We start from the raw sequence: 26,687 nt of genomic DNA, 5'->3' as shown, positions 1-26,687 counted from the left end.
CGATAATGTTGATTGGACCAAGCTATTTATGATTCTGAAGATGATAGGGATCAGATACCGAGAACGAAGAATAATCTACAATCTGTATAAAAATCAGTCTGCAGTGATAAGAATCGAGGGCTTTGAAAAAGAAGCAGCAATCCAGAAAGGAGTGAGGCAAGGCTGCAGTTTGTCCCCTCTCCTTTTCAATGTTTACATAGAACAGGCAGTAAAGGAAATCAAAGAGAAATTTGGAAAGGGAATCACAGTCCAAGGAGAGGAAATCAAAACCTTGAGATTTGCCGATGATATTGTTATTTTATCTGAGACTGCAGAAGATCTCGAGAAGTTGCTGAATGGTATGGATGAAGTCTTGGGTAAGGAGTACAAGATGAAAATAAATAAGTCCAAAACAAAAGTAATGGAGTGCAGTCGAACGAAGGCAGGTGATGCAGGAAATATTAGATTAGGAAATGAAGTCTTAAAGGAAGTAGATGAATATTGTTACTTGGGTAGTAAAATAACTAACGATGGCAGAAGTAAGGAGGACATAAAATGCAGACTAGCACAAGCAAGGAAGAGCTTTCTTAAGAAAAGAAATTTGCTCACTTCAAACATTGATATCGGAATTAGAAAGATGTTTTTGAAGACTTTCGTGTGGAGCGTGGCATTGTATGGAAGTGAAACATGGACGATAACTGGCTCAGAAAGAAAGAGAATAGAAGCTTTTGAAATGTGGTGTTACAGAAGAATGCTGAAGGTGAGATGGATAGATCGAATCACGAATGAAGAGATACTGAATCGAATTGGTGAGAGGAGATCGATTTGGCTAAATTTGACGAGAAGAAGAGATAGAATGATAGGACACATCTTAAGACACCCAGGACTTGTTCAGTTGGTTTTTGAAGGAAGTGTAGGGGGTAAGAACGGTAGGGGTAGACCAAGATATGAATATGACAAGCAGATTAGAGCAGATGTAGGATGCAATAGTTACGTAGAAATGAAAAGGTTAGCACAGGATAGGGTGGCATGGAGAGCTGCATCAAACCAGTCTATGGACTGATGACTCAAACAACAACAACAATACAAATGAAGAAAAAAATCTCATTATTCTCATGCCCTACATTCCTTCAAACCAATCCCTCCAAACTAATGGAGGCGCTACAAAAGCTATTGTAAGAGGACCACTTTGTTAAACAATGCACTCAACAATGACCAGCAAACAATCACAAGCAACATTCATCACTTTAAAATAAGTTCCTTTTTGCTATGATTGAATAAATACGTAGCCTAATATGACAATAGTGAAAAATTCATTTCTGGAGTAGAATAAAAACCAAAACTGCCTAAACTATAAGTATTTGACTAGCTAATTGCTTTTATCATCTCCTGTAAAATTCATATTTATTCACTTACGATACTTTGCCTTTCCAGGGATGATATGATATCAGCATGATGGCTGTCCAGCACATAGTGAACAACGTACTACAACTTGTCTTCACCGATTGTTTCTATATGGTTGGATTGGACCTTCACCAGCTGGTATGAAATTACATGTTACTGCTGCCTGGATGAAATGTTAAGACTGGAAGCTTGTACTGAAGCTGGTGGCCATCATTCTGAACAAACCTTTGAAGGCCAATTCTCTTTCTTTTTCAGAATCCAAAGAAGTTGATTATTTACCTTGTTTCTTAAGTCAGTGCTCACACATGGAGAAGATAACTGCCAGTATTTGCAATTTTCAAACTATGATAGCTTATCATTTACTGGTACTACATTCCTGTAAGACACACCACTGAAAATTTACTCTTGTTTCATTTTGTTAATGTCAACAGGCACTTGTTCCTTTCGAAAAAAATGTAAATTTAAAAATAAATACACATTCTAATAATTATTAAAAGTTGTCTATGGGCTACAATTATGAGCCCTTGATCACTTATTATTTCTGTGAAAACAGCACATCAATAACACCTTCCATTTAAGATATATTTGTGGTGCAAATTTTAGGCAATTCACACTGTATATAAAGAGAAGTGTACAGAGATTTAAAAAAACCCACAAACTCCCAGCCCGAAAGAAAAAACCCCCCCGTAAAATTTGCATTAGGCTATTGAAAAAGACAACTGGCATACTTACCCTATTCATTGTCACTGCCTTCTGTCTCCAAGCTATTCTCGCGTGCATCAATTCTGGTCACCATCCCATACTGCATCATCCAGACATCCATCTAACGCATTTACGATGCCCGTGTTCAAGAAACTCTACAAAATAATGTCTGTTGACCCATAGACCATGCTTGTATAACCCAATCACACAAGAGTTCCACTCATGGCCTCTTTATTTTGCCTGCTGGCGTCAGTTCATGCTCCCTTCCTGCCATCCATTCAGCGTACAATTTACGTTATGTTGTCTTTGAAGGGCTTGTATACAGAAATATCTTACAAGGGCTGCAGACAATGTGAGAATCCACCAGGAATTACGAGATCAGTTTTCATTTCCAGAAGATTTTTCTTTGTGTCTTCCACCAAGTGTCCACGGAAACTGTCCCACACTAGCATTGCTGGGCGTCGAAGCAGTGCCCCTGGCCATGCTCCCCACATCATACGGACCCAGTCCTGGACAAGAGCTGTATCCATCTATCCTTTCTCTTGAACCTGTACATGAATGTCTTTGGGAAACTTTGCTTTAGGCACAGTTTATCTTTTGAGAAAAACGTACGGTGGCAATTTTCTTCCGTCTGCGATTATTGCTAGCATGACAGTGCAACACTCTTTTTCACATCCAATTATATGTACAAGCAAGCTAGATTCTCCCTTCTTGTTCATGGTGGTGTTGCATGGCATGTTGAAGTTTACCGGGGTTTGATCTGCATTGCCAATTTGAGATAAGAGGTAATTGTTTTTCTTCTGCATTGCTATCACATGGTGATGCAAATCTATGACTTTGTCGCTGGAATCGCTTGGCATTCTCTGACAGAGAGATGTTAGGCTTTGCAGGCACAATCCCTTTCATGTCATGAATCTACGGACCCAACCCTGGTTCACTTTCAGATCTGAACAGCTGATGGCTACCTTTAATCACTAGTTCTCGCGCTTTGAAATGTAGCATCTTGTGCGAGATACTATAGCCATCATTTTGCAACTCCGTAACATAATGAAGCAACTCGTCTTCCAGCTCAGGGAACTTACCAGTTTTTGGCCCTCTGAATGCCTTACGTGTTCAGTTTGTGGTTTCTATTGCAGCTTTCTGTTTACGCCAGTAGCGAACATTAAACTCAGTCACACTGAATTCTTGACCGGCAGCTCAGTTACTATGTTTTTTCAGCATATTTTATTACTTTGAGTTTAAACCCAGCCATATAACTCACACGTTGCTCCATATCTTAAAGATCGACCTACTCAAGAAAACTTAACTGTGAAACAACAATGAAACATGACGACAGAATACTGGTACTTGTCAACTATACAACAGATGGATGATACCTAATACCGTGATCACTTGACTGCCTTGACAACAGGGAAACACTCCCAGTTCATGTGATCAGCTCTGCCGGACAGGTAGCGATAAGCATATTGACAAAGACGGAAGAGTGAGAGGGATGGCTGAGTGTGACTGACTGGCTAGGAATGCGGCCTTGGGGTGGAGGTTTGGGAGTTAGGTATTTTTGTTACAACAGCTAGCCTCAACCGTTCTGCAGGTAGAAAGAAATGCAGCTTCTTCTTGTACTGTCACATACAATGTACTGTAAGAGCAATTGGTACAATCCCGATATTTAATGTAGGCATGTCCACGGAATACCCAAACTTTATTTCATGTACTGTATGTTCCGTATGTCTTTATGATGTCAGAAATTAATGCGAGTTATGTGCGGGGATTTTTCCCCTGCAATTTCAAATGTTAAAAATGGGGTGCAAGATATACGCTGTGGCGAGTTATATGCGAGCAAATATTGTATTCCCTTTAGACTAATGAGTAAGCCGTCATTAGACTTGTGCATGTGCAAGACTTTCACCTATTTATGTAACGGGAAATCTATGCCCTATGGGTATTTTCACTTAATTAGTGCTACAATTTGAAAGGAAGTAGCTGTGAAGTTATGAGAAGTACTGTCACAGACAGCGTTTGCCCGAGTTGAAATGGAAAAAACATGGGAAAAACCATTTCATTCGAGTTTGTAACCTTATTGCTGGACAAATTTTGAGGCAGCAATAACCAGTGCATACTCCTAGAAATTAATTATTGCTCTTTTCTTTAACAAACTATAAAATGCAAACCATTTGGCATAGAAATGTGATTTTTGTTCCTATATTTTCAGAAAAATAACTTCCTTTGTGCCAATTACATTCAAGGACCCAAAAATAAAACTTATCTGAGCGCTCGTGGTATTTAATATTTAGTTTTATATGCAGCGAGACAACCTGTCCGTGTAAGGCAAGGCAGCAATGCTGCTGAATGCTGCTATTGGCCAGAGCCAACCTCAATTGTGTTGAATCGTAAAGTTTTTGTGCTACGCCAACCAGAAACAAAACACAGGGTATTGATTGACGCTGTTTTACTCTCTGTATACATTTTCACATGAATACTGAACTGTTAAATGGGGTTTACAAAGCTGTCATCTTGAAAATTTATTCTCTTCTGCCAGTGTAATATTTGAAATTTTCAGATTCATTCGGTGCAAGATGTACAGATTTTTGTTAACTGGACATTTATAGGACTTTTTTTTTTGCTTTTTTTTATTTAATTAATTTTGCCACTAGTTTTATTTTGCTGTACAGACCTATTTTAGCATTTTATAAACCTACAATTAATATAAAAATTATCATGAACAATTTGGCAAGTGGGCCAAAGACCTAGATGTTAGGCCCCTTTAAACAACAACCATCATCAATTTGGCAAGCTGAAATTCCAGAAAAGTGTAGAAACATAAAAGACTTCACCTGCTGTCTAAAGGAATGTGATTTTCAAGTTGTTATGCACTCAAATTTTGGTTGTTTCTCCTCCGTTACTAGCCTGGCATTGAGACTTTGAATATTTCATTTTGGCACTTGACCATTTATTAATACCATGCCAGAAAAACTGCTTGTCTTTTGTGGCAAACCATTCATCGAGCCATTTTTCCAACTTTTTCAAGATTGTTGAAGTGCTGATCTGCGAGAGTGTGCCCCATTGATGCGAAGAGGTGACAGATGGCGCCATGTCGGGGAAGTACGGCGGGTGGGGAGGGATGTCCCATCCAAGCGATTTCAAGGTGTCTTTAACGGGTTTTGCTGTGTGAGACGGCGCATTGTCATGTAACAAAATCACTTTGCCATGTCTTCTGGCCCATTCCGGTCATCTTTCGATCAATGCTTGATTTAAATGAATCATTTGTTGGTGATAGCATTGTGCATTAACGGTTTCGCCAGGTTTCAAGAGTTCATAATTCACAATACTGCTCTGGTCCCACCAGACACAAAGCATGGTCTTCTTGCCGAAGTGGTTTGGCCCTGGTGTTGAAGGACCGGCTTCGCCAGGAGACAGCCATGATTATCTCTGCTTCGGATTTTCAAAATAAATCCATTTTTCGTCACCCGTCACAGTTCAGTACAGAAATTATTTTCTTTCGTGGTGTTGAAGCAACATTTCAAAGTGACTTGGTGATTTTCCATTTGCCGTTCATTCAAATCATGACGGACCCATTTACCGAGCTTACTGATCTTCTCCAGTGCTCGTAGACATCTGATCATTGTTTCTTGCGACACATTTAATGCTTGTGCCAATTTCTGTTGAGTCAGAGTTCGGTCATCATCCAGTAACACTTGCAATTGCTGGTCTTCGCAATTTTGTGGTCTACCAGAGGATGCATTATCTTTCACATTGAAATCGCTATGTTTAAATTGTCTAAACCATGCCTCACATGTTCTAATCGATGGAGTGTGTTCACTATATGTTTCTACCAGCAAACTATGACTTTCCACAGCCTTTTTCTTTTGATTAAATGAGAGAAGCATTACGTGCCACAAATGTTCTTTTTCAAGCACAAACTTCGACATTATCACCGAACGATACAACACAGACGCTAGTGTTTGGCGTACTAAACTTGTGTGTGTTGGCAGGTTAATATCAGACAAAAAAACAAAGTCATATGGTGTGTACTGTTCGCTGGCACCATCTCTTAATGAAACCGGAAAAGACTTAAGCATACACCTGGTTCTTACCTATTTACCAGAATCAGAAATTGTGATATTTATAATTTTTCTTTTCCTTTCTCTTTGAAAATAAACTCTAAATAAGACAAATGACCATGTGTCCTTTTTTTTTTTTTTTTTTTTAACTTTCAACAGAGGTACATATTCTTTTATCCTTCCCTTATGTCCATTACAGTACTAGTTTCATTAGTGCAGGGCTCATTTACATACAATAAAGTTTTCTTTAATTTTTTTTTACCTGCAATTTATTGAAAATTACAGCTTTCTTGGTAAAAATTATGCCTTTTCCACAAGACAGATTCAGAACAATTTGTTTATAACATTCTCATGGTATTATACCTACAGAATGGTAAATGTAGTCCATATCACTTCAGAAAAAACAGACCTTTTAAGAAAATCTGTAAAAAGTACTTTATAAGAATGTCATTGAGTTGTGATGTAAAGGTAGTATGGACTACTTATTTCCCCTATATGGACATTACATTTAGCTCTTCCATCAATTGTACTGGATGGAAACACTTGTTTATACTCGGCAATTTCTTTGAAACAAAACTGGTAAGCAACGAGAAACTTAAAACAATATACTACTGTTCTGATGTATGGAAGCATGAATTATGAGCTTTCTCATACATGAACTTGCTACAAACTGATGGCAGCACTAGGGACTCCAGAGACAAACCATTGTTATTGTACCATGAGTAAGGCCTCTTCGTCTGATTAAACTGTCTCCAATCTGCTTTTTTTGTTAAGAAGGATGCCATACTTTCCAGTGTCGACTTAGTTAAACAGGACATAAAAACTTTCCAGTCTGTCAAACGCAAAAAATTTCAATAAAAATTGTAACACTATAAACATACCTGTAAAAAATACACACTATTACACAAAGAATGACACGTTTCGTTCTACAAGAACATCCTTAGATTCTATCAAATCACTTAAATCATGCGTAAATATATACAGTATTGTTTACATTGCATAAACTTGTCAATGATAGAGAGTTAGGTGATAATATGAACAAGTATTAACAAATGATGATTTTATAAATACTCAACAACACCGTATGAACATAATGAATAACAAAACTCTGTACTTATATGGATTGCCGAAGCTTAGTCCGTTGTCACCAAACACTATTTCACGACTGTGGTCAAGGAAAAGCTAGTGAAAGATTTTGGGCAAAGCATGTTGCTTCGCGGTGAGGGGAAGGGCTACTGGAACGTTGTGGATCCTTCCTATTGGATAGGGGAGAGCTGGTCAGTACCTTCTCCATGTTATATAATCTAGCATAATGTGGTGCAGAGAGGGGATGGGGAAGTAGGGGCCGGGTGATGCGAGTGTTGTGGAACCTTCCTTCATCTACTGGATGTGATGGAGGGGGGCAGGGGGGAGAAGGCTATTAACTTTCTTCGAGTAATAATGTATTTATGTACTATGGATAAGTGCAAGTTAATAATTGAATAAAGTGCAGAATTGAAATGGAGGGTATCTATTAGACATCACTTTTACGATAGACCATACTAAAAAGCCGTTAAGAGCTAATTTACAACAATAAGTGTTGACCAGATGTTATGCAAGTAGAGCGAAGAGCGGGGAATTCTTGTTCGTGTAGACGCTCTTGTAGAAGGAAACATGTCATTCTTTGTGTAAGAGTGTGTATGTTATACAGGTATGTTTATAGTGTTATGATTTTTATTGAAATTTTGAGTGTTTGACAGACTAGAAAGTTTTTTTATGTCCTATTTGAATAAGTCGATACTGAAAAGTATGGCTTCCTTTTTAACAAATTATTCTGCCAGTCAGGCAAATTATGAAGCCAGACAACTCAAGTCACTTAAAATCAAAATCATGAACACTGACAAATCAATTACACTTAATAAGAAATATTTAGAATTGAAGCTCGTTCCTAAGTACATACCCATAAAAGCTAAACTTACAACAACTTTGGCTAAAATATCAACATACCAATCACAGTTATTATGGATCAGAAATGAAATGAAATTTGCATACATAAAGAAACAGGAAGTCAACAAACAAATTCTACACATCCATTTAAACCTAAGCAACTTTTGGCACCACACTCAATGGACATCCTACTCTAACTTTTTACATGGTTACATTAAAAAAGAAGCAATCAGGAAACAGAAGGTCATTGACAATAAAATACATAACCTAATCTTTAAACAGACAAAAAAAAAAAAAATTTACAGAAAACAACAACCATGAGAAACTTGCTAATTTTCACCCTAGGCTAGTTAACAGATCAGACACTACCTTTTCAACGAATGAAATAAATCTGCTAGAGAAGGGACTCAAATTCAATTGCCAGGAACGTCATAATGTAAACAACATAAAACAGCTGATTACTGACAGAAATTGCTTGCGACAAAATCCCCTCTCCACAAAGAGAAATAATAAAAAACGTAGCCACTAACAAAGCCCTAAAAATAATCACACATGAAAATTCCACCAAACAACCTAATTGTGCCACCCAATACTCCGCATTAAAAACAGTTAAAAAAAATAAAAAACAACCACCTAATTGTCACAAAAGCAGATAAAGGGAACACAACAGTCATAATGAAGAAAGACGAGTACATAGAAAAAACAATAGAATTCATCAACATCAACGGAATTAAAGAACTACAACGCGGCCCAACAAGTAAATTTCAAAATGAAATAAAACAAGCTATCAAGGAAACAGACTATTTTCACAAAACAAGAAAAAGACAGCCTTACCATCAAAAATCCCAAACTCCCCATGCTAAGAGCCCTCCCCAAAATACACAAAAACTTGTGCCCTGTTAGACCAAAAGTAAATTTTAAAGATGCACCAAGTTATAATTTAAGCAAACAACTCAATAACATTCTAAAAGAGAAAATCTCACTTAAAGAAGACAAATCAATTAAAAACAGCCTAGAACTAATTAAGGAACTAAATAAACTTAAAATAACAGAGAGCACACGTATGATATCCTTTGACATCACCAACATGTACACCAACACACCAGTAGATGAATCCATTAAAATTATCGAAAATCATCTTAAAGAAAACACTTCACTACAAGAAACCAAATAAATTATTAGCCTTCTTAGGACTACGTTAAACCAAAATTGTTTTACATTCAACGACAAAATCTATTGTCAAAATGAAGGGTTTGCCATGGGCTCACCATTGTCAGATATAATAGCTAACATTTTTCTTAATAACTTTGAAAACTCCTTATTAACCGGCCAACATTCAAAAGGAATCTTACACTGGAGCAGATACATAGATGACATAATTAGTGATGGGACATTCGATTCATTTTACTGAATCGATTCATTTGATTCCGTTCACGTTACTGAATCGATACAGTGATCCGATTCACAGCACATTAAAGTCACCGCTCCTACTGCATCTGTGTAGTATGTAGTGGTAGGACAGCACCAACAGCATTCAGTGCTCGCTGCAGCCATCTGGTCTTCATACTATGAACTCCTTTCATAGAAAAAAGTGCTACTCACTCTAAGACATCGAAGGTTTCCGGCGATGCAGGATGGAAAGGTCTTGGATTAGGAAGGTAGCAGGTATGGCCTTAATTAAGGTACAGTCCCAGCATTTCCTGTTGTGAAAATGGGGAAATTACGGAAAACCATCTTAACAGCTGCCGGCTGTGGGATTCGAACCCACCATCCCCCGAATGCAAGCGCATAGCTACGTGATACTAACTGCACGTCCAACTCGCTCAGTCATTTTTGAAAAAATATACTTTTCTATCAGCAGAGGATTTTTTAAATCGTCATACTTTGTATAGGCTACCCGAGATGTACAGTAGCCCACTGGTTTTCTGATTCAACATCTGTTGGTTAAATTATTGCATCAGTCGGCTCACTTACTGTCCACATATTATTGAAGTCTTGTGCAACGATGTGACATACAAACTGAGAGAATACTGAGTCGTTAGAAATTATATTCCTTGTTGGGAAACTGTAAAATGTAAGGATGCACGAATTCCCTTCATCAATTTTCTTGTGAGTGACCGAGTGTTTCACCCTTTTTCTAAATTTGAACTACGCCTTTGGACTTTAATTTCTACCCCCTTAGTCACTCAGCAGTATGGTTTAGCCACTGTGTCATTGCACCTTATGCCCTGTTAGGTGTCTTTTATCCTTACTTTGGAGTGCTTGGTGTTTCAGCCTCCATTTTCAATTAATTCTTAGCCTTTTGAATGTAATCTATTCTTTTTTGTTATCTGCGTATGTGGCCGTGTATTATGGAGCTTATGCCCCTGTTTACTGTAGGATCGTTTGATCCTATTTAGTAGGTATTGTACTAGTTGAATAAGTGTATTATTCTAGCTGTGGGTATTACTGCCTCTAGTGTCAACCCCTTAACTTCACTCTAAAGTTTTGGCCCAATGCGGGCATATGTGGTAGAGCAAAAATAATTTGATCATCAGGGTTTGAGACCCGACAAAGGTTCTAGAAACTAGGGCTTCTTCCGATGAAGTGTACCTTCCCAAGTTTTGGCGCTCCTTTTGTTATATATTTTAAGCTTCTCAGCTCTTCTTGGTTATACCTTGCATGTAAAACCGTTGTTGCTGCCGTTTCAAATTTATCACATTAGAAAAGAAGGGAAATATTAAACTTTGGTTCGTGCTTTGTCCAGCCATTCTCCCCTCATGCTTGTTTTCCCCTCTGTGATCTGTGGAAAACACCGTAACAGTTATCAATATAAGTTTATAAGTATAGGATAGGAATCCTTGGATCATCATTATAAAAAACACAATACCTTGACTATTCTGCTTTCAGAGACCATTTCGTATGTGCAACATATTAGCTTGATCAGACAATCTAGTGACCATGCAGTGAGACGATATTAACTCAATGTACTTATCAATACAGCAAAAAATACCATAGGTTTGCAGCCAATATTTTGCATATCATTTTAAAGCAAGTCATTTGCAGCTGTTCTCACCTGACCACACGCTGTACTACACAGTATACACAAGAGAAGCAGAACTGTTGCATAATCTATCAGAATTGTGATACAGCATTTGAACTACATGCCGAGTTGAAATGCCCATCTATGCTTCCTTTCCCAAATTATAAATGTGGAACATACATACATAATTATTTTATACTGTTTTGCTCTTCAGCATTCAGTCTGTAAGCCTTGAGTGAATAAACTACACAACTTCACAATCCTCGGTTTCCAACTATCTATGTGGCCTCGTTTAGTTCATTACCTCTTCTCATTAATTAAGTAAAAACAGAGTCCAACCACAGTCTCTTGGTCTCCCAATAGTTATCTTAACCTCTATGGCTAAGTCCATTATTATTCTCCTCGGTATCGTACTAGCCTCCATGTTCACCTTACATGAACCCACCACCGAAGTCAGTTTACACGTACGGCTTCAATTCATAGAGTTCATTCCTCACTTAAGCTTTACTTCCTCATTCCGAGTACCCCATGTCATTGTTCCCACCTGTTTGTACAACAATTATTTTAGCTACTTTTTATGTCCATTACTTCGAACTTATGATTCGAACTTATGAACAAGGTATCCTGAATCCACCCAGCGTTCATTCTCATACAGTAAAGTCAGTCTGAAAACAGACTTAGTATATTACCATCCTGGAAGAACACACATCCTAAATGCTTGAAATGATCTTTTTGCTAGTGGCTTTATGTCGCACCGACATGGATAGGTGTTATGGCGACGATGGGAAAGGAAAAGCCTAGGAGTTGGAAGGAAGTGGTCGTGGCCTTAATTAAGGTACAACCCCAGCATTTCCCTGGTGTGAAAATGGGAAACCACGGAAAACCATCTTCAGGGCTGCCGACAGTGGGATTCGAACCCACTATCTCCCGGATGCAAGCTCACAGCCGCGCGCCTCTAACTGCACGGCTAACTCGCCCGGTCTTGAAATGATCTATCTCTTCCAGTTTTGTATTCTCGATCTGACTTTCCAATCTCTTAGGTTTCTTCTCTACAAATATCACTTTTATCTTGGAACTGTTAGCTTTCATAACATACAGTGAGTAAGTAGGAGAAAAGAATACAGGAGAACTTCCTCAACCAAACGGTTTCCTGTTGACAGGTATATATTGATAAAGCCATAAGATGAACTATCACAACAGTTAAAGGCCAAAATGAAAATCATGCTATTTGTAGCTTCTGAAATGAAGCAATAATTAAAAAAACACATAAAAATTCAATCTTTCTCTGAAAGATGACTCTATAAAGAAAGGAAAAAAAAGGCTGATCATATGCCAAAATATAAGAAAGCGAACACTAACTTACAGGTGTGAGAAAAATTTCTCAACTAATAACTTACTGTAACTGTCAATTCTCTCAGCCTCAAGTAACAAGTCACAACTTTCCACAGACTAACCTACTACAGAACATTATACCTAAAATAATACCACAATCTACATGGATAAAGAGGATGTAATTGGCAATAAGAGTGGAAAAAGAAAAAAATACAAACCATTTGAAACACAGTCTTTGACTTTTCTTTCACCAGATGTTTCATCAGGACCTGTATGGGAATGAGAAAAACATTATATAAAAATTATATTCATAAATACAATCATTTCACAGGTCTACCAACATACATAAATTATTAGAGTGGTCTCAAAGGTGACCTTTCAGCATCTTCAATATATATAATATACTACGGGTGATGGTTTGCTCTGCCCTGTCTATGTATTATCAAGTTCCTAATTTTGTACAAATATTTCACTCGTACATGTTGCGGGAGCCCCCAGTTCCTTCATCAGCGATTTCTACCTCACAAAGCAAGATTCCCCATATCTTTTTTTTTTTTTTGCTAGGGGCTTTACGTCGCACCGACACAGATAGGTCTTATGGCAACGATGGGATAGGAAAGGCCTAGGAGTTGGAAGGAAGCAGCCGTGGCCTTAATTAAGGTACAGCGCCAGCATTTGCCTGGTGTGAAAATGGGAAACCACGGAAAACCATCTTCAGGGCTGCCGATAGTGGGATTCGAACCTACTATCTCCCGGATGCAAGCTCACAGCCGCGCGCCTCTACGCGCACGGCCAACTCGCCCGGTCCCCATATCTTAAAATCTAACATCATTCAGCTAAACATAAAACACTGTCAAACACTTATTTTAACACACACACGCAAACAGTTCTTGATAATGTTTGTTATGTAATAGAACACTTTAAAACATAAAAAGTTCGGCTGGTTGTTCTTATGTAATATATCACTTTAAAACATGTATTAAAATGTCAGCTGGTTTCCTTGGAAAAATCAGACAAAGATAAAATGTTTCTTGTTACTGTTAGTTATGTTTATGTTTACTGTTGAGCCCACTTTAAGCATATTAAAATGTCAACTGATATACTACCAAAGTTATAATTTTCACCTTGTTCTTGTTAGAACACTTCCTAGAATGAACTGATACACCACTGAACTATTTGACGTCTTAAGATCTAAATGTGTAGTTGATTACACCTGGTCGAATGGAATCGTGTTATATTGATATTGGGCTGAAATTTCAACAGAGTGGATCGAACCTTCTGCCAAATCCTTGAATTTGTGGCTGGTATTTGCTTTTCTTATGTATATTGTTGGAGTGAAGGAAGTCTACTCGCTCACCAGCCAAACACTTACTACCTATAGCTATGCGATGTCTGATCCATTCAACTGCTTAGTTATGAGGCTAGGATGTTTTGATGTTTGTTTCCTTGACAGTACAATGACTGGATTGCGACTTCCTTGTCAGTTACTTCGTGAAAGTTCAAGAAGGAGGACGTGAGGAAAATTGTATTTACCAATGCTGAAAAAGCTTATGGACATGTTAATGGTGCATGGACAATGTAGGAAAAATGCTGTTCGTTCTTATGTTCGGTGTGCAGAACAATATCCCAATAGATGTCACCCATCTTGACAATTATTTGTGAACCTCTTCAACCAATTACATGAAACTGGAAGTGTAACATCTAGAAAACGTAAGAGAAAGAGACGAGTGACTGGAGAAGAGGGTGAAATTAATGTTCTAGCTGCTGTTGCTGTAGATCCACACGTTAACTCCTGTGCAATCGCATAAGGAAGAGGCATGAACCCGGTAAGTTTACTAGGTGTTCTCCACCATAGTAAGTTCCATCCATATCTGTCTCTCCATCAAGAGCTGCATGGAAACGATATTGAGAATCGCACTAACTTTTGTACATAAGCATTAACCCAATGGCTGTCAAGATCCGATGTAAGCTGATGCTCCGTGAATCATAAAAGTGCCGTGATGCGATGAGATCCAATTACGTAAAGGCTAGTTTTCAAATACAGTTTGCTTAGATTTAACACAACAGATGACTCGCGTATGCATACTGGCTGATCCAGGGTATCTCTAACTACAAGTAAATACAATTTTCTCTCTGACAAAGAGAATATAACATTCTTACTTTCTATTTCCTTGAGAGGTTGGCATGCGCTGGCCATGTCATGTGAGCCACGAATACTGCACGGCAAATTTGTTTGACGCAAGGTATTGCTGTTTGTGCATATTATACTGTGAATTTCTGTAGTGCAAGATGATAAAATATTATTCAGAACACTTGTGTTAAAAATACATCCAGGCTGTGTTGTTACGAAGTGACAGAAATATTTTGCATTTAGAAAACGAATCACTGCACATACTTCACACTCTGCAGGCATTGTTAGAGGCATTTTCAAAGCGCACAAACGTAACTACGGGTGAATGCTTCTGTAATGGTGTTTGTGGCTAGCCTACAGATATATGTACGTACTGAGCCCATATGCTCTGAACTATTTAATGTCAAAAACTTCATTTTTAGTCCTATTGAATCCAGATTTACATTAAGGAGTGAGGGTCATTGTTTCCACCTATTCAATACTACAACAGTGTGAAGTTATTAATATGTCACATATTTATTAGATTTCAACATAGGGACCGGTTTTGGCAACTGTATTTGCCATCATCAGCCAAAAGGAAAAATTGCTACAATTATACAAATCTATATAAACATAATTTTAAAATATATGTATATACAAATTGAACCATACTCTTAAACTATTTTGTGTATTAGGTGTACACCATAAAACTTTTTTAATTGAAATTACTAGCATATTTCCTATGCGACATATTATAATTTGTTAATTCTGTACAATCTTTTAGATATAAATAGTTAAAACGTTGTCAAGTCCTTGTAGTTGTTGCAAAATGCTGATTAAGCATCTAGTTTAGTTAAAATCAATCTCTTAAAAAAACTTCTTACAGCTGCTTAGACCTTAAGGGCATACAGTTTTTCTTGGCCAATTATACATTCTAGTTACTAACATACATTAAAATAAATTCGGCTAATATCATTTTGGAACATTAAACATATTTGTGCTTGGTATGGAGGTTCGTTGCAGTACAAGACTTTGGTAAAATCTATCTCTTTAAAATTACAGCTGCTTAGACTTTAAGGGCATTCAGTGTTTTTTTGGCCAATTATACAATTTAGTTATTGACATACATTAAAATAAATACAGCTGATGTCATTCTGAAACATTTTCCTTCTCTATTTCCTCTTGTCATCACTACTGTTTTACTCTTCTCCACACTTATTGTCATTCCATATTCCACCGAGCTCGATAGCTGCAGTCGCTTAAGTGCGCCCAGTATCCAGTAATCGGGAGATAGTGGATTCGAGCCCCACTGTCGGCAGCCCTGAAGAGGGTTTTCCGTGGTTTCCCATTTTCACACCAGGCAAATGCCGGGGCTGTACCTTAATTAAGGCCACGGCCGCTTCCTTCTAATTCCTAGGCCATTCCTATCCCATCGTCGCCATAAGACCTATCTGTGTTGGTGCGACGTAAAGCAAATAGAAAAAAAAAATCCATATTCCTCTATCTCCTGATTCCATACAGTAAGGCCTTTTCCTCTTTGCTTCCTATTTTTTGTTGTACACTCTTGTGGATTTCAATCCATGACTGTGATGAAGAATAGAGATAAATCGTATGTATATATCTACAAGTAATGGTATAGAAGGATATTGCAGTATTATATTAATCAGCATATTAGGCAATGATGTATTGCAGAAGAGATTTAAATGTTGCTACATGCAAGGTTCTAGGGACATTGTGGTCAGCAGGCCTATATATTCAGGCAAGCGCAGATAAGAAGGAAGGTTCCAAAAACTATGGGCCCTCCCCACAGTAGAATTTTGTAAGTAAATAATATAATACAATTATTGCACTTTTGATCTGATTTATGATATTTCTCCTCTGGGTAATGGGATTTAATAACAGCTTGAACTGAGAAAATAATGGTATGACAATCCTTATGCTGTGACTATATTTCTGCGAGAAATAGTATGATACTTCTCAGAGATCAGAACCTTCAAGTTCTGGACCAAGATGTGATCAGTTGGTGTAGTGCGACTATTAGCAAAAGTTATTTACAAAAAATGTAGTTACTGTATACATTGAAACTAAAATTCCAAACAAACCTTCTGTAATTCATTGAGAAACCATGTGATTCAGTGACAGAGAAATGCAGTAATAATACATCGAATGACCAAAAGTGTATTAATAATGAGACAGTGGAATCAGTTCCATGCACTGAAGGCCATGACTTTGGTTTAGTGGTTCATTCTTTATTAGATACCAATTGGCTGCTGAGTGGAAAAAGAAGTCCAAGACAAAATGGTAAGCTTTATAAAATCCATGGGTACAAGAAAAAATATACACATATCTAAAGACACTAGGAATCAGGGCAGTCTAGACAATTCCCTTATGTACAGTACCATCCAAGAGTATTTTGAGAGCATATTTAATTCCTCCAGTCTTTTCTTTTATTAACATGATTAAACTGGTAAAAAAGATTTCTACACCCAACCAAACAGTTACATTTACAAGAAACATCAACAATAATTACATGTATAGTAACTCATGGAGACCATAACTACTTTGACAAATATAACTCAAGTAAAAAACTATAATAATGTTATTTGCTTTACGTCCCACTAACTACTTTTATGGTTTTTGGAGACGTAGAGGTGCCAGAATTTAGTCTCGCAGGAGTTCTTTTACGTGCCAGTAAATCTACTGACACGAGGCTGATGTATTTGAGTACTTTCAAATACCACCGGAGTGAGCCAGGATCGAACCTGCCAAGTTGGGGTCAGAAGGCCAGCACCTCAACCGACTGAGCCACTCAGCCCGGCAAGTCAAAAACTATTCTACAAGTCACTTCATATCATCTAGTATTTAGTCACATAACCATTTGCTTGAACAATTGCTCCACATGGAGTTGGCACTGAATCCACCAAGTCTGCAAGGCATGAGACAGGAATTTTGGACCATTCTGGTTTTGAAGCTTCAAAATATACCTCCTTGTTTGTGTACATATGACATTTAACATCCCGTAAGTGCTCAATTCGGTGTAATTCAAGGCGTTGACTATGCCAATCAAGAACCCCAACTTTATTCTTGGTGCTCTGCTGCCTCTGTGGATCAGTGGTAGAGTGTCGGCCTCCGGATCCCAAGATAGCGGGTTCAAACCCGGCAGAGGTAGTCGGATATTTGAAGGGCGGACAAAAATCCATTAAACATTCCATGTCGTACGATGTCGGCATGTAAAAGATCTCTGATGTTTACCCGACAAAATTCATTAAAATCTCAGCCATAGACGCCCAAGAGGGATTCAGTTTACTCTGTCCGTCAACTAGTAGGCCTAGAGTATAACGGAACATCGAAACTGATGAGCAGACAGCCAGATAGCGTCAAATTTAAATGTCTGCACAAGGTAGCTGATTATTATTATTATTATCATTATATTCTTGGTGAGGCATATTTTAACCTTAGGATCATTGCCATGCTGATACAACCACCCACGTCACTTTTTTGTAGAGCATACTGTACCATATGTTGTTCAATGATCCTGCCATACAGAACATGATCCATATTGCCTTGAAATCATACCAGTGGACCTACTCCACTTCTAGAAGCGGTCCCAACGCATTGCATGACCATCAAGTTTTACTGCGAGTTTTTTTGTACCTTATATTATTGCGTGTATTAACAGGACATCTGACAAAGGAATTTCCTTTAGTGCTGAACATGTTGAATTTACTTTCTTTGCTCCAAAGTATTTTCCTCCCCTCCTTATTCTTTTAGGTACCATACTTCTTAGAAAAGGCAAGTCAGGCCTTCCAGTTCTTTGGTGAAATGAAGGGCTTTTCGCTTGGTCTTCCGCCCAGTAAACCATGGGCTTTGAGGTATTGTTTGATAGTAGTTATGTCAAGTTTGATCTAATACTTCTCTTCCACATCAGTTCTTATATCTACTGCTATAGTAGGAGGATCAGCGACAAATTTGTTTCGAATGAATCTCTCAACCATCGGGATAATAATTCTAGGGCGACTAGGTCGAGTCCTATTTAATAGTGTTCCTCGTTCATTGCAGATTCTATTACAAGGAAGTACAATTTATCTCGACAGGCCAAAGTCTCTTGCAACTTGTGCCAGGTTGTTGTCTCTTCAATGCACCAATCACTGCTTGCCTATGGTCAAATGATTACTCTTCCATTTTTACCATAGTAATACCTGTTTGGTAGAAAGAAAGAACTGGAAATCATACCTTCATCTAATAGAAAACCTTAGTTATCAGTACAATCTTCTATGTCAAAATACTTACGGTTCCCATGTCAAAAATTTTCCCACCTTCCTTACTGATGTGATCACAATATAAAAAGTGCTGAACTGTCTGCTCAGACACAAACAGGTAGAGTATTGACACGTTCTCCTGTTTGTCATGCATCATGGGTATGCATTACACAACCTATGGTCAAACATAATATGAATGTCAAAATACTCATGGACAATACTATATAATTCAACAGATTCCTGCGACTGGCATACAGCAAGTGGGATGAATGTATGAAAACCAAATTAAATTTGCCTTATTAGTAAAAAGTGTGCCATTTATGAAGTGCGTGGCTTTATTAAAGGAAAAAGAAAACTTATAAAATATTTAGATAGGTGTGTGCAGCATTAAGTAGTTACTGCACACTAAAATGGAGAATGTAAATATTTGAACACCCTAGGGAAGGCCTGGCTCTTTATTTTTCACAACTTGCTGATGCCAGAAAGAACCCTTGTTTCGAGTGTTCTGATTTTTGTCAGTGAGTGTGGAAATTTTCCACCCTCATGTAAAAAGATGCGACGTTTGCTCTGGTTGAAATTCTGGATGGATGTGATTGGTCAATTGTTTCCGTTGTTGTGGAAGGGCGACGTGTGCAAACTGGGATGGGGTTATATCTTAGACGCAAGGTTAGCGTCTCTGATTCTCATCTTGGTTCTCGGTCCAGGCGGACATCTCAGTTTCGGGCTCTTGCTCCAGAGGGGAGTTTGGTCCGATATAATGTGAAAAAATTGTATTTTCTTTAATATGTTTAAACTTGTATCACTCACAGGAATTCTACGAGGCAGTCTCGCATTTTTGATGATTTGATTAAGTCGAAATAGTGCTTTTCAGCACTATGATACACAGATTATTTAGGGAGCAGGCAACTTGAACATACTACTTCTTAAGTAAAAGTCATGTCATTTTCCTTTGTTTGCCTGTTTCCTGCAGGATGGCACTAGTCCACTGCATAAGGGAATCTTCAATTCCAAAATAGGTTTGCAACTGGATATGCTGCCACCTCACAGCACATATCAGGTTTGTTCGTGCAGTAAATCTGCGATAGTTTGTGTTTTGTACGAGAGCGCATGCGCGGATTAGGAACAGTTGGAAACAATTTCCGATTCTTTCCTGCGCGAACGGTCACATAGTACTAAATATTACCACTAGATGTCAGCATATTTCCCAATCAATTTCTATTAGATTTGATTGATTGATTCATTGATTGTGTTTTACTGCGAGTTGTTTTGTCGTAAATACATTACTCATTTGGAATAAGAGGAAGAAAATTGAACGCAACATGCAAGGTACGAATAAAACAACTTATTATTAAAGTCTATATTATGTAAATTCTAAGGATGTTTGCAGAACAGTATTATTGTGTCCATTAATAATACAATGGGAATAAAGAACGTATGTTAGATTGCAATACAATACAGTACAGTTATTTTTCTTTTACAGAAGAACTTCAAGAATTTTTGATTCTTCAAGGCACATCAGCATCAAATAGTGTTGTTGAGTATAGGTCATGGTCACATGATAATACGAAACTTTTAATAGACCAGTTCAAGAAATACAGGAACAAAGTAGGGTCGATGGAAATTCGGAATATGAAGAGATTGTGGGAGTTAATTGCAATGAAACTGAATGAAGAGTTTAGTGTGAAACTTTCCCCAGCCAACTGTGAAAATAGATGGCGTGTAATAGAGAGAAATTATAAGAAATACATAGACAATATGAACAAAACAGGGAGGGGTCGGAAGACCTTTGAGTATGCCAACGAGATGGATGAGATTTTTCAGAAGAAACGAAATATTTACCCTGAACTTCTCTTATCCACCACGACAACTGCCCATCTCCCGGTAACCACACAGTGTGAAACAGCCGAAGGAAGTCTTGCTTCTTGCAGTGAAGCAGCCTCCGTAGCAGTTGATGATCCCAACCCGACTGTAGGGAATCAAACTCCTAATAAATTATCACCCGAAAACAGGAGCTCATTAAGGGCAATTAGAAAGAAATATAGAGTTGATGTGCTAGGGAATTTTAGGCAGGAGTGTTTAAAGTATCAGAAGGATAGGTTAGATTTTGAAAAAGTAAAATTCGAAAGAAAAATGGAATTGGACGAAAAGAAATGGCAAGAAAAGAAAAGGAGGAATGATCTAATTGAACAGAGGAATAACTTTATGAAACAGTTGATAGAGAAGAATATAAATGTAGCTTCTACAAGTGATATGTAATGTATGTATGTACAATTTAAGATTTATTTTTCTGTTACCGTACCCATTAAATGTAACATCTATTATGAAAACTGTTCAAAGTATGTTAAAGGCAACATGATTTCTCCTGGCTATCCCATCTCTGTCATCTCTATCCTCTACTCCCACGACCTCTATCTCCTCTTGAACAGTCGGCACCTCATAACCTGCTTCTTCATTTTCATGATATTCAAAGTTGTCGTCAAGAGCAAGGTTATGTAAAACACAACAAGCACGAATGAAGTGCACAATATCGGAGATCTTCTTCAATTTTATGTGATATAATTGACGAAACTTTTGTTTTAATAAGCCGAAACAATGTTCTATCACATATCGGTTTCTGGCTAGTTTCACGTTGTACTCTTTCTCTGCAAGCCTCAGTTGACCATGGTCCCTAAAAGGTGTCAACAAGTTGCGCAGACAAGGGTAGCCGCTATCACCCAGGATATAAAATTCACCGCATTTCTCTGGCAAGCTCTGCTGTAATGGTGATCTGTGAAATACCCTGCTGTCGTGGACTGATCCAGGGAATCCAAGAAACACGTCCCTTATTCTCCTTGTGTTATCGCACACAACCTGTAACCGAGACAAAATTTCGGCTTCGTCATTAGGGTTGTCGTATTCCTTTAATGAAGTGAAACCATTTTACTGATTTATAAAGCATAAAATGAAGGGTAGAGTAAACTTTGTATCTTACCTGGATGGAATAAAAAGATTTCCTGTTAAGGTAGGAATCAGGATCATTTTTGGGCTTATCAATGCGAATATGTGTACCATCTATCACTCCTATTACTCCAGGGAAATGATTATGCCTAAAGTGTCTTTCAATAGTAGTGATTTCATCTCCTGTAGGCCACTTTATTATTTGATCAGATAAATTACTTATGAAGTACACCATAAGTTGTATGACTTTGTGCAGTGTACTTAAGGTGATATTGAATCTATCACTTACATCACAATATGAAGCTGTCTGATGACCAGCAAACCACAAAAATATGAGCGTCCATCGAAAGCTACTTAATTTCCCATTTACCCCTGCTTGATAATTAAAATATTGGCTGTTGGAAAAACGTTCAGCCAGACTTTCTGCCACGTGTCGACTGACTCTAAAATGTTCCATGAACTCTTGATCATTATATCTTGGCACAATAACCTCAAAATAATTTTCATTCTTCGGCCGTGCTCTATTCAGATTACCGGCAATATCATCAAATAAATCTAGATTGTCATCATCAGTTGAAGATTCACTGGAGTCACTCGTAAAACTAATGTCTGACATCTGAAAATATACAAGATTTTATGTCGTCAACAGTCTGTGATATTCGCGATTAGTGACTACCAACAAGTAAGAATAGACTAACAAATTATTAAAATGCACTCGTTTATCCACAGTACCTGGACTTACTTACATTGAGAGTTCACATGTATATTATCGTGATATTGGTTTTAATTAACGATATCTACTGGATGAAAAGTAACCGCTCATGTACAGCCATTAAACGGAATGTGCAACTGCTACATTTAATTAAGAATTTATTTCAAAATACCGCCGTCAAGGAATGTTATTTTCAAGAAATACACGGAAAAAATATATTTATAAGGATATGCGCTTTGTGAACCATGTGTGACAAGGGCTAATGCGCATGCCTCATTTGGAAATCCGAAAACAATCCACAAATTCTGCTGACTGTTCTCAGACTGTACGAAACTGGAATTCACGACTGCACGAACAGCAGACTAGCAGTCAGAATACCAAATTCTCGCTGCACGAACGCTTCAAATAAAGCGAAGTGCATGTGCGCATGCGCCTGACAGTTTTGGATAGTTTCGTATTGCTGCACAAACAAAGCTATCCATTATATGGAAGTAACTGCATGATCACATCTTTAGAATCCCCTTGATGTCCACTGGCTTACTTGTGTTTAAGTTGCTACTGTTGAACCTTTGTTTCTAAAATCTTAAATTCCTTTCATTATAGTTTTAAACCTGACTGTATTTATTTGATGCACAGAACATCACCTAGGTCCTGAAGGCAGGACCATGAACCCACGTGCCTGTGCGCACTCCCATAGTTAAATAGTTAATTTTAAGAACTTCTGTATTTCACGAATTTGTATATTTTAATGGTAGACCTAATTTCCTGCATCAAAGGGTAGACATTCTGTGATTAATAAACAATATTGTAAAGAACCTGATTGTTTTGTTCAAAAGTGTCAGGAGTTTACATTACTTGGCAGAATGGTCCAGTACCTTCCACATCCTGTTGTCTGTCTGTATCACCTTTAGTTGTCCTTGTATTTGTGTATTTGGTTTATCTTTTACTTTTTCTTTGTTTATTATCGAGTTTTTTAAATTTTTATAATATATCACTAGGTTTCAAAAATAATTCTTCAGTCTGGTAAACAATATATTCCATTAGGAGGACAAAAAGATGGTGGTGTGATTGGTTTTGGAATGTGAAATAACTGACAACCAAAATGTGGGGATTCCATTAAGGACACAGGGATGAGAGTGGGATTGACTAGAAAAATGAATCAATTAACAATCAAAATGTTGGGATTTTCATAAAGCTCCTTTAATAATGTGTTCACACTAGTGATCAGTTTCTTAAAAGTCACCTTAAAATGCACCCAGAACACCTCCTTTATAAGTAAAACAATGAAAAATTGAAAAACAAAATTACTAGCTATCAAACAGCTTTCAAACTTGTTGAAAGGAACAACTGATTTTTTGCATCAAAGAACAATGATCATTAGGGGTACAATTTGTTACCGAAGTGGCCAATTAGAGATGCATGATTTTAATGAGGAAGCAATGTAAGCATGTAAGTAAAAGAGAGACTTCAGGCTAGAAATTCCTCACTTAATTTATTGTTCTGTTACTTTCATTCAGCAGTCAGTCTGTCTGTCTGTCTGTCTCATCCTTGGCTTAGACAGTATGAAAGTGATTGAAGTATGACCAATGCCAGTCCCCCTCATGAATGGTGTGTAAGTGTGCCTCACAGGGTTGATCGATGTGTGCATTGCAGTTGGCTTGGTACACTGATATGTAAGAGCACCTTCTGGCACAGTGAGGAAAGCAATGGAGAATTACTTCACTCGTCATTTCCCTGGTATGTCTCTTCAGTGATGCTAAGCTATCTATGACAGGTGATACTGGAGCTGATGGGGATATGACTAGCCTTTGGGCTGAGGACTCAATACATACAGTGGGCAGTGTAATGTGAGAGATTCCAATATAATTGGAAAATTACATAGTGTTAATATATTAATTTTAAGAGAGCAACATACAGCAGGAAATTGTTCAATTTAATTAAAATACTTGAGAAATGGTGCTATGAAGAACAGGCTTCTCCACCCAACCAATTACAATTTACTGATCTATAGGAATGTTAAAAAAAATCATATATATTTTTGTGAATTTTATGTACTTGTTTAGTCTATATTTTAACAATGCACCTTGATTCTATCTATACAACAGTTGGACATAATGTTGACATACTGCATAGATATTTAAACTTGACACCCAAACCTCGGTGACCCTTTGTTCTCTAAGAACTGTACCCTATTTTTAACCTCACAGCTATGAAATTTTTGGAATATGTGGCATTCATGGGACTCCAGCAAATCAAAACCCTTTAATTGTACCATATGTATATATCTCGTTTGACATAATGTTGGCATACATCATAGATATTTGAATGGGACTCCAGCAAGTCAAAGCCCTTTAATTGTACCATATCTATGTATCTTAACATTAGTATTATATTAGAATAAGGAATTCTTGCTTAATAAAAAATTTTAGTAATGTTTTATTATGTACAATCGCTATTAAGAAGGTTCATCAACAGCTGATGATGACCTATTTACAGGTAGTTTTTTTAATGTACATAATTCTGAACACTCTGTAAAATAAAGTATTGATTAGGTGGAAAACTCATCCTTCATACTTGTGTGTATATTTTAAACCGACGAATTTAACTGCACCACATATATGCATTTGTTAAGTGTGTTCTGCATATCAGCGTCAAGGAAAAAAATCCTGATCCTCTGAAGGTGCCATGAACCTAAGGAACTTAGGAACTACTGACAGGAAGTTTGTTTCAAGCAACCTGAGTGAGCATCATATTTGTGAACTGTGAAACTGAACCTCAGTTTGAAGTGTAGAACAAAGCTTAAATATTAAAAATGAAACTAAGCCTAATTTATATAAATATCTACACACCATTTGTTGCACATGCTTTCACTCCATTGACTTGTGGTTCACCAGATTCTTCCTCTGGTCCTAAAAAACAACAGGTTCAAAAGGTAAATAATACAAAAATATGCCAGTCATCAGTTAAAAAAACAAAGATTTGAAAAATTAAACAATTTCAATGAACATTATAAAATTGCTGAGAATCTTCCAAGCAGAAGTTAATCTTCTTCATTCACATTCACACATTCACAGAAACATTTACACACTTCCAGTAATAGTAAAATTTTGAATAAAGTAAATCAGATTGATCATTATAATTATCCAAGAATTTTCACACAGTTTTTGTTGAGAGAACATGTGCTTATATTTTGGATATCAGCTGCAAATTCCTTAAAAATCCACAATATAATTTTGGTTATTCCCCCTAGCAAATTTTTATTTCTTCAAAAATGAATCAGATTGAGACTTTAAGGCCAAAGGTAATATTCTTTACAATTTCAAGCTTGGGGACAAGTACTGTAATACAGGAAGTTGATTTTATTATTAACTAGCAAGATACCCATGCTTCGCTACGGTATTATACTGAAATTCATAATTGAATGCTTAACGCGTTATACATAATCCTCCGAAATTCGCGATCTGACTCATTTTCTGAGAGATTACTTCAAAGTTCCTCACATTTTTCAATCCTCCTTTCCAGCAATCGATTTCGTACTTCCCGGGCTAGGTCCAGGTATTCCACGCGGTCCGTTGGGTCCATAAATCTTTGTCACCTTTTCCTATACGCATTTTTAGTATGGATCAAATCCTGAAGGAGATCCGGCGTGGTGTCGTCTTGGGTGCCTTGGCGGTACTGAACCCGCGTCCGGACTGTATTCGTAGACATTACCAGGCCAGGACCCGTTTCCAGCACGGTCCGCACATTTTGACGACGGTCCAGAACATTATTATTATTATTATTATTATTATTATTATTATTATTATTAGATGTTCTGGACCCCACAGCAAGATGCAAGACCGCTACTTGGCGGTAAACTACATATGCTGCCATTGTCATTGTTGACAATGTGACCAGCACCATTGTCGTGCGTAGGCAAGTGTGCGGGATTTCTGGCGATACGAATGACATACTTCCGTGCAATATTGACCTTATTATAGAGTTGAACAATTGCACCGTCAATATCATTCCCATCGTTTATTTCAAATGTGTTTAAATTTTTTATTTATATGCCAGGAGAGTCTGCTGTAATCTAAGAACTTCTCCGAAGGAAAAGATGGCTGTTGAAAACGAACCCAGGAGAGATTAGAAATGATCAGTTTAAGATCAGAATAAGTACGGTACATCGAAAATGTACAGCCTGTTTCCAGTCATTCGGCAGGGTCAGGAATGGAATGAATAAAGCCCCATCTAGCGGCGACAATAG

General features: G+C 37.5%; 1 protein-coding gene across 1 annotated transcript in view; it reads right to left on the bottom strand.

Moving 5' to 3' along the window:
* Positions 1-26,687, bottom strand: part of LOC136863268 (TRPL translocation defect protein 14) — a 476,558-nt gene that overhangs the window by 22,075 nt on the left and 427,796 nt on the right. Inside the window, exons 11-12 of the mRNA XM_067139653.2 lie at positions 25,291-25,350; positions 12,642-12,692 (exon numbers count right to left, since the gene is read on the bottom strand). Of these exons, the coding sequence (XP_066995754.1) occupies positions 12,642-12,692; positions 25,291-25,350 (111 nt within the window). The remainder of the gene's footprint in view (positions 1-12,641; positions 12,693-25,290; positions 25,351-26,687) is intronic.

This window comes from Anabrus simplex, chromosome 2, assembly GCF_040414725.1.
Source record: "Anabrus simplex isolate iqAnaSimp1 chromosome 2, ASM4041472v1, whole genome shotgun sequence".
Lineage (NCBI taxonomy): Eukaryota > Metazoa > Arthropoda > Insecta > Orthoptera > Tettigoniidae > Anabrus > Anabrus simplex.
Note: the sequence above shows the minus strand (reverse complement) of the source record. Positions and strands in the feature narration are given on the sequence as shown.